Genomic DNA, 14,640 nt, shown 5'->3' on the forward strand with positions numbered 1-14,640 from the left:
ACTAGGTTAATGGGGCTGTAGAAAGTGAGTCATAGTTCTGTACCTCGCTTCAGCTCCCGTTCCGATGCTGTGGTCTTCCCTTTTAACCACTGATGCCCCCTTCCACACTTTAATCATCTCTGACACTCTCCTTGCCCGGTTTCCTCTCCGCATAATCCCAAACTCATCCAAATATCTGCTCCCGCACTGAGTCTCCCTGTTCCCTCCTCGCTCCCTGACCTCCACTTCATTGTCAAAAATCCTCCTCCTTCGTCTAAAACTCCATCCTCACCGGCCATTCCTCCTCCTGATCCCTCCCTCCCACCTACCCCTTCGTCCGTCCGTCTCCCCTCTCCCCTTCCCCCCCTCTCCCCTCCCCCCCCACCTTCGCCCTCTCTCACTGTCCATAGCAGTAGGAGGAGGCCATTCAGCCCCATCAAGGGGACTGGAACACTTCACTATTTCATTGGTTAGATACAGAATAAAGCTCCCTCTACACTGTCCCGTCAAACTCTCCCAGGGCAGGTACAGCACAGGTTAGAGAGAGTGAAGCTCCAGGTGTGGTCTCCCTGCCTCTAACACCAGGTCTCTGTCTCCACAGGCTATTGCTGATCGATGGCCATGGTGATCGGATAACTGGATGTGCACTAAGTCCTGATGGAAAACATCTGGCTACCTGTTCCTGGGATCAGACGGTGAAGGTAGGTTCTGTGTGCACGGGCATGCCCGGTGACTGGATACTTCACTCCTGTATTCACCCCGTGTCTCCATTCCCACAGCAGGAACAGGGTTTGGTTCTAACTGAGAGATTCCCAATAATGCCCTGCGGGGCTACTTAAATGACATGGAACTTTCAGCACAGGACAAGCCATTCGGCCCAACAGATGTCTATACTCCACTCGGGAATGTGGAGACTGAGAGAAGGGATTCAATTCCCCGTCTGACCTGGAGATTCATCGATGCCATCACACCGGGGAGAGGCCGTTCACCTGCTCTGAGTGTGGGAAGGGATTCACTCAGTCATCCAACCTGCTGAGACACCAGCGAGGTCACAAGTGACTGCAGGGTTTGGATTCTGCTGTTGTTGCTGCTGCTGTTCACATCCCGACTGAACCATGTTCATTCTGTTATTTGGAATTTGTTTCTGCTGATAACCCTTCAACTCGGCAGGAGTTTAATATTTTGATATTTCAAGTAACTGTTGATATTTGATGTCTTGAAGATAAGAGGAGACTAATTAATGTCCTGTTTCTGACTGCTCCATTTTTGATCGGGGCCCAGGAGAGGCGAGGGTTCGGGGCCCAGAAGAGCCGAGGGCCCAGGGGCAGCACAGGCCAGCCCACACTGCAATCTATGGATAGTAGGAGGATGTGTGTGCACTAGGTCTGTGCAACAGAGTCTTGGTTAACCCTTGCCACTGGATCAAAACCTAGCTCTGTCAAGCCCGTGTGGTGGCTGGTGTGCAACGGCCACCCCACGTTAAAAGTCCATGCACAGGCATCTTCCATCCTTCAGCATGGAGTTTGGGACCTAGAATGTCAGGTCCCTCATTGAAATACCTGTGAACATCCCTTTTCGGCGTGGAAACGCGTCATCCTCGATAGGAGGGACTGCCTAATACTATACGAGCCTCTTCCCACCTCTTTCATCTAACTTCTCACTAAAGTCATTCTTACTGTCTCAGTGACAACCGCCAACAGACAAGAGACCCTTTTGTGATATGGATTCAACAAGAACTTGGTGGAGCCAGAACAGCTTCATCACGTTTCTCAGGATTGCATTTGACCCCGAGCTCCCCAGCGGGTGAAAGGTCAGTGCCTGACCCACTGACCTCCCCCCAACCCAGTCCTCCATCAGAGAGAAACCTTCATCCCCAGTGTCGGGGGCTGCATTTCACCCCAGATCCCAGAGGGTCAAAGGTCAGTGACGGCATCGATCCACAACCGTTATTTACAGCTTCAATCGATTTTCTGTTTTAGGTCTGGGTGGTGGTCACAGGGAAGCTCAACGTCGCACTGACCAATCCCCACCCCCTCAACTGTGTGACCTTTCACCCTGAAGGTCAACTGCTGGCTACAGGCAGCTGGGACCGGACAGTCAAAATCTGGAACTGGGTGAGGGCGAGCATCGTGTCGGTGAGTACCAGCGAACGCTCGGGGGAGGGGCCCATGAGTCAGAGGGGGAGGGGAGCGGCCAGTGGATCCCATTGGTCAATGGGGGGGGGGGGGGAGGGCCAGTGGATCCCATGGGTCAGGGGAGGGAGCAGTGGATCCCATGGATCAGTGGGGGAGGGGCCAGTGGATCCCATGGGTCATTGTCGGGGAGGGAAAGGGTCAGTGGATCCTGTACCCCAGTGTGGGGGGGGGCGGTAGAGCCTGTACCCCAGTGTGAGAGGGGGAGGGGCCAGTGGATCCCGTACCCCAGTGTGAGGGGGAGGGGTCAGTGGATCCCGTATCCCAGTGAGGGGGAGGGGCCAATGGATCCCGTACCCCAGTGAGGGGGAGGGGCCAATGGATCCCGTACCCCAGTGTGAGAGGGGGAGGGGCCAGTGGATCCTGTACCCCAGTGTGAGGGGGAGGGGTCAGTGGATCCCGTATCCCAGTGAGGGGGAGGGGCCAATGGATCCCGTATCCCGGTGTGAGGGGGCGGGCTGGTAGCTGATTTGCTGGGAAATACCAGGATGAATCCTAATGCCTGCTCCTCCTCCGCCCCCCCCCCCCCCCCCCCGCCTCGGTTGTTCTCTCTCTCTCTCTCTCTCTCTCTCACCTCCTCCTCCATCCCCTCATCTCCTCTATCCCCTCCCTAGGTGCTACATGGACACCCGGCCTCAGTGCGAGCTGTGACCTTCGCCCCATCTGGAGAGTTCCTCGCCTCGGCCTCGCTGCTGGGAGAGGTGCGGCTCTGGTCGACCGCCTCTGGATTAGCGGTGGCCGGTTACCAGGCCCATCGGGGCCCCGTCACCGCGCTGCGATTCCTTGCCGATGGGCGTTACCTGCTCACCACTGGGGAGGACCATCAGGTAGGATGGCAGATCTCCCAGGACTGTGAATCAGCGTAACGGCGGCGGGGGGGCGGGGGGGGGGGAAAAGAGTGTGTTACGGTCATGATGTCAAGCCCCCAAGAGCGAGCTTTACGCCAATGAAATATATTTGGAGTGTAGTCACTGTTGTAATGTAGGAAACGCGGCAGTCAATTTACACTCAGCAAGCTCCCACAACCAGCAATATGATTATTGATCAGATCATCTGTTTTAGTGATGTTGATTGAGGTATAAATATTGGACCCAGAACACTGGGGGAACATCACTGTGTTCCTCCAATAGTGGCCGTAGGATCTTTTACGTTCTGCTGAGATGGCAAACGGAGCCCTCATTTAACGACACAGCCGAAAGATGTCCCCTCCGACAGTGCGGCGCTCCCTCAACACTGCCCCTCCGACAGTGCGGCGCTCCCTCAACACTGCCCCTCCGACAGTGCGACACTCCCTCAGCACTGCCCCTCCGACAGTGCGGCGCTCCCTTCAGCACTGCACCGGAAGTGTCGGCCCTGGACTATAGGCTCGAGTCTCTGGAGGGGGGGGCTCGAACCCACGACTCTCTGACTCAGAGGCGAGAGTCAGAGCCACTGAGCCACTGTTGACATGCCAGGCATGTAGGCAAGACCAGCACAGAGTAACAATACCAAAATCGGTTGAGAGGGGAAGGGATCCAGGTGTTGTGCACTGATCACTCAAGGTTCACGACCAATGCAGATGAGCCATTGCTAAAGCAGACAGGGGATTAGGTTATATTAATAGAACCATTCTATACAAGTCGAGGAGACCATTCTGTCCGTAAAAGATCCCATGGCGTATTTCGAAGGAGAGACCAACATCCCCAAAACACATGATCTGGTCGTATATCACATTGCTGGTTGTGGGATCTTGCTGTGCGTATATTGGCTGCCGCGTTTCCGACATTACAACGGTGACTATACTTTGAAAGTGCTTCTTTGGCTGTAAAGTGCTTTGAGGTGTCCTGAGGTCATGAAAGGCGCTAGAGAAATGCAAGTTACTTCGATCTTTATCACACTGCAGCTGTTGAGGTTAAATGCCATTTGCTACTCTTTGGCCCAGTTCCCCAGCGTGCCTCAGTCTGTCTCCAGAAGGTTGTACTTCCCGACTGCCTTGGATTAGATTCAGCACTGAGCGGTTGTGTGAAACTTTCTGCAAGGGTTAAATAAGATGGGCCGAATAGCCTCCCTCATCTGTAATAGCAACAATAACTTGCAGTTGTACAACACCTTTAACATAGTGAAACGTCCCAAGGTGCTTCACAGGACTGTAATCACATTAAATTTAACACCAAGCCACATTAGATATTAGGACAGGTGACCAAAAGCTGGGTCAAAGAGGTAGGTTTTAAGGAGCGTCTGAAAGTAGGAAAGAGGCGGAGAGGTTTAGGGAGGGAGTTCCAGAGCTCGGGGCCCAGGCAGCTGAAGGGCCGGACACCGATGGTGGAGCGATTATAATCAGGGATGGTCAAAAGGGCAGAATTTAAGGAGTGCCGACATCTCCAGAGGGTTGTCGGGCTGGTGGAGGTTACAGAGATGGGAAGGGGCGAGGAGAGATTTGAACACCAGGATGAGGATTTTAAAATCAAGGCCTGGCCGGACCGAATGCCAGTGTAGGTCAGTGAGCACACTATGCTGTGATCACTGGGGTCGTGTCAGGATGTGTGGGGGGGGTGTCATGTCAGGATGTAGGGGGCGGGGGGGGAGTAGGGTCAGGATGTGGGGGGGAACAGGGTGGGGAGGTGTAGGGTCAGGATGTGGGGGGGTGTAGGGTCAGGATGTGGGGGGGTGTAGGTTCAGGATGGCGGGTAGGGGGGAACAGGATGGGGGGTTGTAGAGACCAGGGGGTGGGGGGGAGAACAGGATGACGAGAGTTTGGGAGAATGAATCAAGCCCCACACTGGTGTGTTCTGCAGGTTCGGATCTGGTCCGGGACTCTGGGCCGGGCCTGTGGACAGTACATTACAGACCAGACCTCCGCTGCCCTATGTGTGTCTGTCAGTAGGAATGGTGTGCTGATGGCTGTCGGTTACCACAGCAACCAGGTGAAAATCTTTCAGCTTGAAACAGGTACGTGTTACAGGAACGCTGTCATACCGTTCAAGGACCTGGGCTACAATCCAGTGACAGACACAGGAGATGAAGAGCTGTTCTCTCTGATGGGGGACTGGGTGGGGCAGTGGGTCAGACACTGACCTTTCACCCTCTGGGCCTGAGCTCAAATCCAGACTCAGACAGGATGTGAAGGCATCCTCTCTCTGGGGTGGTGGGTGGGAGGACGACTATCATAGAGTATCATAGAATGTACAGCACAGAAACTGGTCGTTCAGCCCAAGCGGTCAATATCGGTCTTTATGTTCCACACGGGTCTCCTCCCACCTTACTTCATCTGTCCTCGTGAGCTTATCCTTGTATTCCTCACGGGTTGGATTGAGAGAAATGGGGAGAGGTTGGGTGGGATTAAGGGACCTTTTACGTTCTCTTGAGACGGCAAATGGGGCCCTCCTTTAACATCCCATCCAGCGCAGCGCTCCCTCGGTACTGCCCCTCCGACAGTGCAGCGCTCCCTCGGTACTGCCCCTCCGACAGTGCAGCGCTCCCTCGGTACTGCCCCTCTGACAGAGCAGCACTCCCTTGGTACTGCCCCTGGGAGTGCCAGCCCTGCATTATCGGCTTGATTTTCTGGAGGGGGGGGCTCGAACCCACGACTCTCTGACTCCAGAGGTGAGAGTGAGAGCCACTGAGCCATCGCTGACATGCCAGGCATGTTGCCAAGACCAGCACAGAGTAACAATACCAAAATCGGTCGAGAGAGGAAGGGATCCAGGTGTGGTGGATTGAGGGATCTGGGGAGAGAGTGGGTGGGATTGAGGGGCAAGGATGTGTTGGGTGGGTGAGATTGAAATTTTCCAGGGACGGGACGGTCTGTGGGCCGTACGCACAACAAACCCCCACCCCCTACCCCCGCCCCTCCTTACTGCCGGTCTGTGGGCCGTACGCCCCCTCTTTCCCCCCCCCCCCCTCACTGCCGGTCTGTGGGCCGTACGCCCCCTTCTCACCCTCCTCACTGCCGGTCTGTGGGCCGTACGCCCCCCTCTGCCCCGGTTCTCACTCTGCCCTCTCTCTGACTAGGTGCCCTGACTGTGGAGTGCGAGGTCCCACAGGTGCCCGTGCGATGCCTGCAGTGGTTGGACGGCGAGGAGCTCCTGGTGTCTGGCTCAGATGACAACGTTCTGCGAGTGTGGCGGGTGCAGGGGTTTGGGGCAAGCTGTGAGCATCGCTGCTGGGGCCACACGAGACCCCCAGTATCCTTTTCTCACTCCCAACAATTCCTGGCTTCAGCCTCAGGTAACGGTTAACACTTTTCATATTGCTCTCCCCCCCCCCCCCCCCTCCGTCTTCTCCTAACCCCCCCCCGGCCACTCCACAGACATTGTATTTCCCTGGGGTGCTGGCACATTTGCCCTTTCCCTGTTGCTCTCTCACCTCCTCCTGTTCCCGTTCCCTGTTCCCCCTCCTATTCCTTTCCCCCTTTCTCTACCTGCCTGATCTCTCCGCTCTCTCTCCCCAGATGATTTCACCGTCCTGCTCTGGACGCTGGCCGAGCTGGTGGACCGGGAAGGCTGCGCGGATGTGACCCCGGCCTGCGTGCTGAGAGGTCACTGCAACTCGGTCACCTGCTGCTCCTTCAGCCCCGATGGGCTGCGGTTGGTGACCAGCAGCAAGGACAAGGTAGGCGAGGGCCTAGTGACAGAGGGAGAAGCGAATCCACCGGCCTACATTCAGATCGTCTACACACACTCTGACCTTTCACCCTCTGCAACCTGGGGTCCAATCCAGAGCCGGGGTGAAGGTCTTCTCATGCTGGGGGTCAGTAGGTCAGACACCTACCTTTCACCCCGTGAGTCCTGGGTTTCTGCTCCTGATCACCAACCAGTGACACCTGCAGGAAAGTGCTGGGGATGGTGGCGGTGGGGGGGGGGGAAGAATCGGACGGAAACCACTTCGGGGCTGGGCTGAGATGGCGCCTCTGTCGTCGAATACCCTGCCGACTCCCAATGTCCAGGCTCCAGCATGCAAGGGAAGGGACATGGGGTGAGGGGTCAGAGGGCGTCCTACTCCGTGGACCAGGGAATGAGTCAGTGCCAGGTGGAATCGGGGGATTGGGCTGCAAACCTTGTCGTGCGAGTCTGACGCCCTGTTTGTTTTGGCAGAGCCTCCTGTTCTGGGACCTCACAACTCTCCCTGTCCACATCTCCCTGTCCCTGCTCTCCTGTCACCAGGACTGGATTACAGGATGTACCTGGGCCCCTCGATACGTGGTGAGTCTGTCATAACCACCTCCAGCCTGACACCCTCCCTATCTCTGTAACCTCCTCCAGCCCCTACACCCTCCCTATCTCTGTAACCTCCTCCTGCCCCTACACCCTCCCTATCTCTGTAACTACCTCCAACCTGACACCCTCCCTATCTCTGTAACCTCCTCCTGCCCCTACACCCCTCCCTATCTCTGTAACCTCCTCCAGCCCCTACACCCCTCCCTATCTCTGTAACCTCCTCCAGCCCCTACACCCCTCCCTATCTCTGTAACCTCCTCCAGCCCCTACACCCCTCCCTATCTCTGTAACCTCCTCCAGCCCCTACACCCCTTCCTATTTCTGTAACCTCCTCCAGCCCCTACACCTCCCTATCTCTGTAACCTCCTCCAGCCCTATACCCTCCCTATCTCTGTAACCTCCTCCAGCCCCTACACCCCTCTCTATCTCTGTAACCCCCTCCAGCCCCTACACCCCTCTCTATCTCTATAATCTCCTCCAGCCCCTACACCCCTCCCTATCTCTGTAACCTCCTCCTGCCCCTACACCCCTCCCTATCTCTGTAACCTCCTCCTGCCCCTACACCCCTCCCTATCTCTGTAACCTCCTCCAGCCCCTACACCCCTTCCTATTTCTGTAACCTCCTCCAGCCCCTACACCTCCCTATCTCTGTAACCTCCTCCAGGCCTACACCCTCCCTATCTCTGTAACCTCCTCCAGGCCTACAACCCACTCTATCTCTGTAACCTCCACCAGCCCTACAACCTCCCAGATGTCTGTAACCTCCTCCACCCCCTACAACCCATTCTATCTCTGCAACCTCCGCCAGCCCAACAACCTCCCAGATATCTGTAACCTCCTCCGCCCCCTACACCCTTCCCTATCTTTGTAACCTGCTCCAGCGTTACAACCCTTCGAGATCTCTGCGTTCCTTCATCCCTGGCCTCTTGAACATCCCTGATTATAATTGCTCCATCAGTGGCCGGGCCTTCAGCTGCCTGGGCCCCGAGCTTTGGAACTCCCTCCCTAAACTCTCCACACCTCTCCTCCTCTAAGACGCTGCTTAACACCTACCTCTTTGACCCAGCTTTTGGTCATCTGTCCTAAAGTCTCCTTATGTGCTTCGGTGTCAAATTTTGTTTGATAATCGTTCCTGTGAAGCGTCTTGGGACCTTTTACGATGTTAAAGGCATTATATAAATGCAAGTTGTTATAACCACTGGTTCCTGCTCTCCGATATTAACCTTGGATCAATGTTTGACTGATGTGTACTTTTTGCCAATGGGAATTTCCAGGAACGTTGGTTGATTGAAGGAGTCATTGGCTTCCTCTTTGCTAATGGCAGTTACCTGGTGAAGGTCATGACCCCACGTGAGGAACACAAGTAAGGTCGTGAAGGGTAGGAGTGCAGATAAGGGAAATCAGGGATCAGATGATGACGAGCTTGATTTTGAGAAACCTGTAGATTGGGAATGAAGAGGGCGTACTGAACGGGGCGTGGGAGGAATGATCTAACTTGTGCTGTACCTGCCCTGGGAGTGTTTGATGGGACAGTGTAGAGGGAGCTTTACTCTGTATCTAACCCGTGCTGTACCTGCCCGGAAAGGTTCCAATCCGATCGCTCATTCTGATTGGCTGTTCTGTCTCTGTGGCGACAGGCCTCTTGCTCCAATGATGGGACGGTTCGTCTGTGGGATCCGAACAATGGAGAATGCATCCGGGAATTAAAGGGACACACGTCCACCGTCAGTGGGGTCTCCATCATGGTGAGTGTCAGCAACACAGGGCTTGTGGGGGGGGGGGTGTTACTGAGTGACAGTGTGAGGAAGCTGGATTAACATCAGTACAGATACAGTCAGTAACACAGAGCACTGGGGGAGGGGTTACTGAGTGAGTGTGAGGGAGCTGCATTAACATCAGTAGAGATACAGTCAGTAACACACAGTGCTGGGGGAGGGGTTACTGAGTGACAGTGTGAGGGAGTTGGATTAACATCAGTAGAGATACAGTCAGTAACACAGAGCACTGGGGTGGGGTTACTGAGTGACAGTGTGAGGGAGTTGGATTAACATCAGTAGAGATACAGTCAGTAACACAGGGTGCTGGGGGAGGGGTTACTGAGTGACAGTGTGAGGGGAGAGCGGACGGGTGGTGGTGGGGGGGAAAAGACCCTGTTGCTATTCTTACCCCGTGCTCCCATCCTTTATATTCCAGGCGGATCTTGTGCTGTCGGTCAGCGGGACTGGGGACCTGGTGGTGTGGAAGGAATCGGGAGCTGCCGTTACCACCATCCACGCCCACCCTCGCCGCATCAATCACCTGGCGGCCTTCAACAAACCAGGGTCTGCGGTGCAAGCAGAGCGCGGTGAGAGAGGGGCTGTTCACCGCACCCTCCCCCACCCCCCCACTCCCCGAGGGGTATCTCCATACCATCAATCTCATAATAGTCCCATAGCCCTATATCAATCCCATAGCCCTGTATCAATCCCAAACTAATCCCACTGTCCCGCTCTCTACCCATAGCCCTGTATCAATTCCAAACTAATCCCACTGCCCCGTTCTCTTCCCATAGCACTATATCAATTCCAAACTAATCCCACTGTTCCGCTCTCTCGGTACCAACGATATAGGTATAAAACGGGATGAGGTCCTACAAGACGAATTTAGGGAGCTAGAAGATAAATTTAAAAAGTAGGACCTCAAAAGTGGTAATCTCCAGATTGCTACCAGTGCCACATGCTAGTCAGAGTAGGAATCGCAGGATTGCTCAGATGAATACGTGGCTTAAGGAGTGGTGGAGAAGGGAGGGATTCAAATTTCTGGGATATTGGAACCGGTTCTGGGGGAGGTGGGACCAGTACAAATTGGACGGGCTGCACCGGAACCAATGTCCTAGAGGGAGTGTTTGCTAGTGCTGTTGGGGAGGGGTTAAACTAATATGGCAGGGGGATGGGAACCGATGCAGGGAGACAGAGGGAAGTAAAATGGGGGCAGAAGCAAAAGACAGAAAGAAGAAAAGTAAAAGTGGAAGGCAGAGAAACTCAAAGCAAAAAGGGCCACATTTCAGCAAACTTCTAAAGGGGCAAAATGTGTTAAAAAGACAAGCCTGAAGGATCTGTGCCTCAATGCAGGACTATTCGGAATAGAGTGATCATGGCTGGGAACTTAACATCCAGGGGTATTCAACATTTAGAAAGGATAGACAGAAAGGAAAAGGAGGTGGGGTGGCGTTGCTGGTTAAAAAGGAAATTAATGCAAGAGTAAGGAAGGACATTAGCTTGGATGATGTGGAATCGGTATGGGTGGAGCTGCGGAATACCAAAGGGCAGAAAACGCTAGTGGGAGTTGTGCACAGAACACCAAACAGTAGTAGTGAGGTTGGGGACAGCATCAAACAAGAAATTAGGGATGCGTGCAATAAAGATACAGCAGTTATCATGGGCGACTTTAATCTACATATTGATTGGGCGAACCAAACTGGTAGCAATGTGGTGGAGGAGGATTTCCTAGAGTGTATTAGGGATGGTTTAATAGACCAATATGTCGAGGAGCCAACTAGAGGGCTGGCCATCCTAGACTGGGTGACGTGTAATGAGAAAGTACTAATTAGCAATCTTGTGCGAGGCCCCTTGGGGAAGAGTGACCATAATATGGTAGAATTCTTAATTAAGATGGAGAGTGATAGTTAATTCCGAGACTAGGGTCCTGAACTTAAGGAAAGGTAACTTCGATGATATAAGATGTGAATTGGCTAGAATAAACTGGCGAGTGATACTTAAAGGGTTGATGGTGGATAGGCAATGGCAAACGTTTAAAGATCACATGGATGAACTTCAACAATTGTACATCCCTGTCTGGAGTAAAAATCAAACGGGGAAGGTGGCTCAACCGTGGCTAACAAGGAAAATTAAGGATAGTGTTAAATCCAAGGAAGAGGCATATAAATTGGCCAGACAAAGCAGCAAACCTGAGGACTGGGAGAATTTTATAATACAGCAGAGGAGGACAAAGGGTTTTATTAGGAGTGGGAAAATAGAATATGAGAGGAAGCTTGCTGGGAACATAAAAACTGACTTCAAAAGCTTCTATAGATATGTGAAGAGAAAAAGATTAGTGAAGACAAACGTAGGTCCCTTGCAGTCAGATTCAGGTGAATTTATAATAGGGAACAAAGAAATGACGGACCAGTTAAACAAATACTTTGGTTCTGTCTTTACGAAGGAAGACACAAATAACCTTCTGGAAATACTAAGGGACCGAGGGTCTAGTGAGCAGGAGGAACTGAAGGAAATCCTTATTAGGTGGGAAATTGTGTTAGGGAAATTGATGAGATTGAAGGGCGATAAATCCCCGGAGCCTGATGGTCTGCATTCCAGAGTACTGAAGGAAATAGTCCTAGAAATAGTGGATGCATTGGTGATCATTTTCCAACGGTCTATCGACTCTGGATCGGTTCCTATAGACTGGAGGGTACCTAATGTAACACCACTTTTTAAGAAGGGAGGGAGAGAGAAAACGGATAATTATAGACCAGTTAGCCTGACATCAGTAGTGGGGAAAATGTTGGAATCAATTATTAAAGATGAAATAGCAGCACATTTGGAAAGCAGTGACTGGATCAGCCCAAGTCAGCATGGATTTATGAAGGGGAAATCCTGCTTGATAAATCCTCTAGAATTGTTTGAGGATGTAACTGGTAGAGTGGACAAGGGAGAATCGGTGGATGTGGTGTATTTGGACTTTCAAAAGGCTTTTGACAAAGGTCCCACACAAGAGATTGGTGTGCAAAATTAAAGCACATGGTATTGGGGGTAATGTACTGACATGGATAGAGAACTGGTTGGCAGACAGGAAGCAGAGATTCGGGATAAACGGGTCCTTTTCAGAATGGCAGACAGTGACTAGTGGGGTGCTACAGGGCTCAGTGCTGGGATCCCAGCTATTTACATTATACATTAATGATTTGGATGAGGGAATTGAGTGTAATATCTCCAAGTTTGCAGATGACACTAAGCTGTGTGGCGGTGTGAGCTGTGAGGAGGATGCTAAGAGGCTGCAGGGTGACTTAGACAGGTTAGTTGAATGGGCAAACGAGTGGCAGATGCAGTATAATGTGGATAAATGTGAGGTCATCCACTTTCGTAGCAAAACCACGAAGGTAGAATATTATTTGAATGGTGGCAGATTAGGAAAAGGGGAGATGCAACGAGACCTGGGTGTCATGGTACATCAGTCATTGAAAGTTGGCAAACAGGTACAGTAGGCGCTGAAGAAGGCAAATGGTAGCTAGGGGATTTGAGTATAGTAGCAGGGAGATTTTACTGAAGTTGTACAGGGCCTTGGTGAGGCCTCACCTGGAATATTGTGTTCAGTTTTGGTCTCTTAATCTGAGGAAGGACATTCTTGCTATTGAGGGAGTGCAGCGAAGGTTCACCAGACTGATTCCCGGGATGGCAGGACTGACATATGAGGAGAGACTGGATTGACTAGGCCTCTATTCACTGGAGTTTAGAAAGATGAGAGGGGATCTCAGAGAGACATATAAAATTCTGATGGGGCTGGACAGGTTAGATGCAGGAAGAATGTTAGGGAAGTTCAGAACCAAGGGACACAGTCTTAGGATAAGGGGTAAGCCATTTAGGACTGAGCGGAGGAGAACCTTCTTCACTCAGAGTTGTTAACCTGTGGATGCCAGTTCATTGGATGTATTCAAGAGGGAGTTAGATATGGCCCTTACGGCTAAAAGGATCAAGGGTTATGGAGAGAAGCAGGAAAGGGGTACTGAGGTGAATGATTAGCCATGATCTTATTGAATGGCGGTGCAGGCCCGAAGGGCCGAATGACCCATGCAAGGTCTGGAGAAAGAGTCAGACTGAATGCTGTGAGCGCAAAGTAAAGTGTGTCCTTAGTCTTTTATTGCAGGTCTCCAGAGTGCCTCTCCAACCTGTGAAGCCCTCTTAAATACTTATGCTCCCAAGGAATTATGAGATCCCTTGGGACTCTGGGGAATGGGCCCTCTGGTGGCTGTACACAATATATACAAGTCCAGATACATAACAACATTCCACCCTAAAGTCAATAGTGTAACTATTTACAATCTGAGTCGATCTGGGGCCCTTCTTGACCTGGTTGATCGTCTCGGTGTGAAGGCTGGTGTTGTTGAGTCATGTGTTGGTCCCTCGCTGGGTTGCTGTGCAGCTGGCCTTGCTGGGCTGCCTGGTGTGTTGGGCCCTGCAGCGCTGCTGTGGAAGATGGTTTCTGCTTTCTGGTCAACCGTGATGCCGGTTCCCACTGGTGTGTGTGTTGGGGGATCAAAAAAGGTATGGTCCAAGATGGGTTGCTCAGGGTAGTCCATGAATCTGAGTTTGATTTGGTCCTGGTGTTTCTGGTGAATGAGTCCATTTGAAAGTTTGATCCAAAACTCTCTGCTCCCCTCTTTAGCCACGACAGTGCCGGGAAGCCACTTGGGACCTTGTCCATAGTTTAATACCAAATACAAGATCATTGACTTCAATCTCGCATGACACATTTGCGCTATAATGGTATGCACTTTGTTGAAGCTGCCTACTCTCTAGCTGTTCATGTAGATCCGGGTGAACTAGCCAGAGCCTTGTCTTAAGTGCTCTTTTCATGAGCAGTTCAGCAGATGGGATCCCAGAGAATGAGTGGGGTCTCATGCGGTAGCTAAGCAGGACTCAGTATAGGGGAGTCTGCAGTGAGCCTTCAGTTACCCTCTTCAAGCCTTGCTTGATGGTTTGCACTGCTCTCTGCCTGACCATTGGACGCAGGTTTAAACGGGGCAGAGGTGACATGTTTGATCCTGTTACGGGTCATAAATTCTTTGAACTCAGCACTGGTAAAACATGGCCCGTTGTTACTCACCAGGACATCGGGTAAGCCATGTGTGGCAAACGTGGCCCGCAGGCTTTCAGTGGTGGCAGCGGAAGTGCTAGCCGACATTATCTCACATTCAATCCACTTGGAGTATGCGTCTCCAACCACAAGGAACATTTTACCCAAGAACACGCCTGCATAGTCGACGTGTACCCTAGACCACGGTTTGGAAAGCCAAGACCATAAACTTAGTGGCGCCTCCCTGGGTACATTGCTTTTAACTGCGAGCTTGTATTACATCTGTGAATGCAGGACTTTTAAGTCCGCATCGATACTGGGCCACCACACATGGGATCGAGCTATCGCTTTCATCATTACGATGCCTGGGTGGGTACTGTGAAGGTCATTGATGAAGGTGTCTCTGCCCTTCTTGGGGACCACTACTCGATTGCCCCACAGAA

At 52.3% G+C, this 14,640-nt stretch overlaps 1 protein-coding gene and 1 pseudogene across 1 annotated transcript in view; one reads left to right on the plus strand and one right to left on the minus strand.

Moving 5' to 3' along the window:
- The window catches only part of LOC139273708 (zinc finger protein 721-like), a 494,469-nt pseudogene that overhangs the window by 427,941 nt on the left and 51,888 nt on the right, over nucleotides 1-14,640 (minus strand).
- The window catches only part of LOC139272886 (telomerase protein component 1-like), a 125,262-nt gene that overhangs the window by 87,487 nt on the left and 23,135 nt on the right, over nucleotides 1-14,640 (plus strand). The window contains exons 36-44 of the mRNA XM_070888990.1: nucleotides 581-680; nucleotides 1,959-2,114; nucleotides 2,786-2,998; nucleotides 4,946-5,099; nucleotides 6,162-6,377; nucleotides 6,601-6,761; nucleotides 7,244-7,351; nucleotides 9,004-9,111; nucleotides 9,560-9,710. Coding sequence (XP_070745091.1) covers nucleotides 581-680; nucleotides 1,959-2,114; nucleotides 2,786-2,998; nucleotides 4,946-5,099; nucleotides 6,162-6,377; nucleotides 6,601-6,761; nucleotides 7,244-7,351; nucleotides 9,004-9,111; nucleotides 9,560-9,710 — 1,367 coding nt within the window. The remainder of the gene's footprint in view (nucleotides 1-580; nucleotides 681-1,958; nucleotides 2,115-2,785; nucleotides 2,999-4,945; nucleotides 5,100-6,161; nucleotides 6,378-6,600; nucleotides 6,762-7,243; nucleotides 7,352-9,003; nucleotides 9,112-9,559; nucleotides 9,711-14,640) is intronic.

The sequence above is a fragment of the Pristiophorus japonicus genome, chromosome 9 (assembly GCF_044704955.1).
Source record: "Pristiophorus japonicus isolate sPriJap1 chromosome 9, sPriJap1.hap1, whole genome shotgun sequence".
Taxonomy (NCBI): Eukaryota; Metazoa; Chordata; class Chondrichthyes; family Pristiophoridae; genus Pristiophorus; species Pristiophorus japonicus.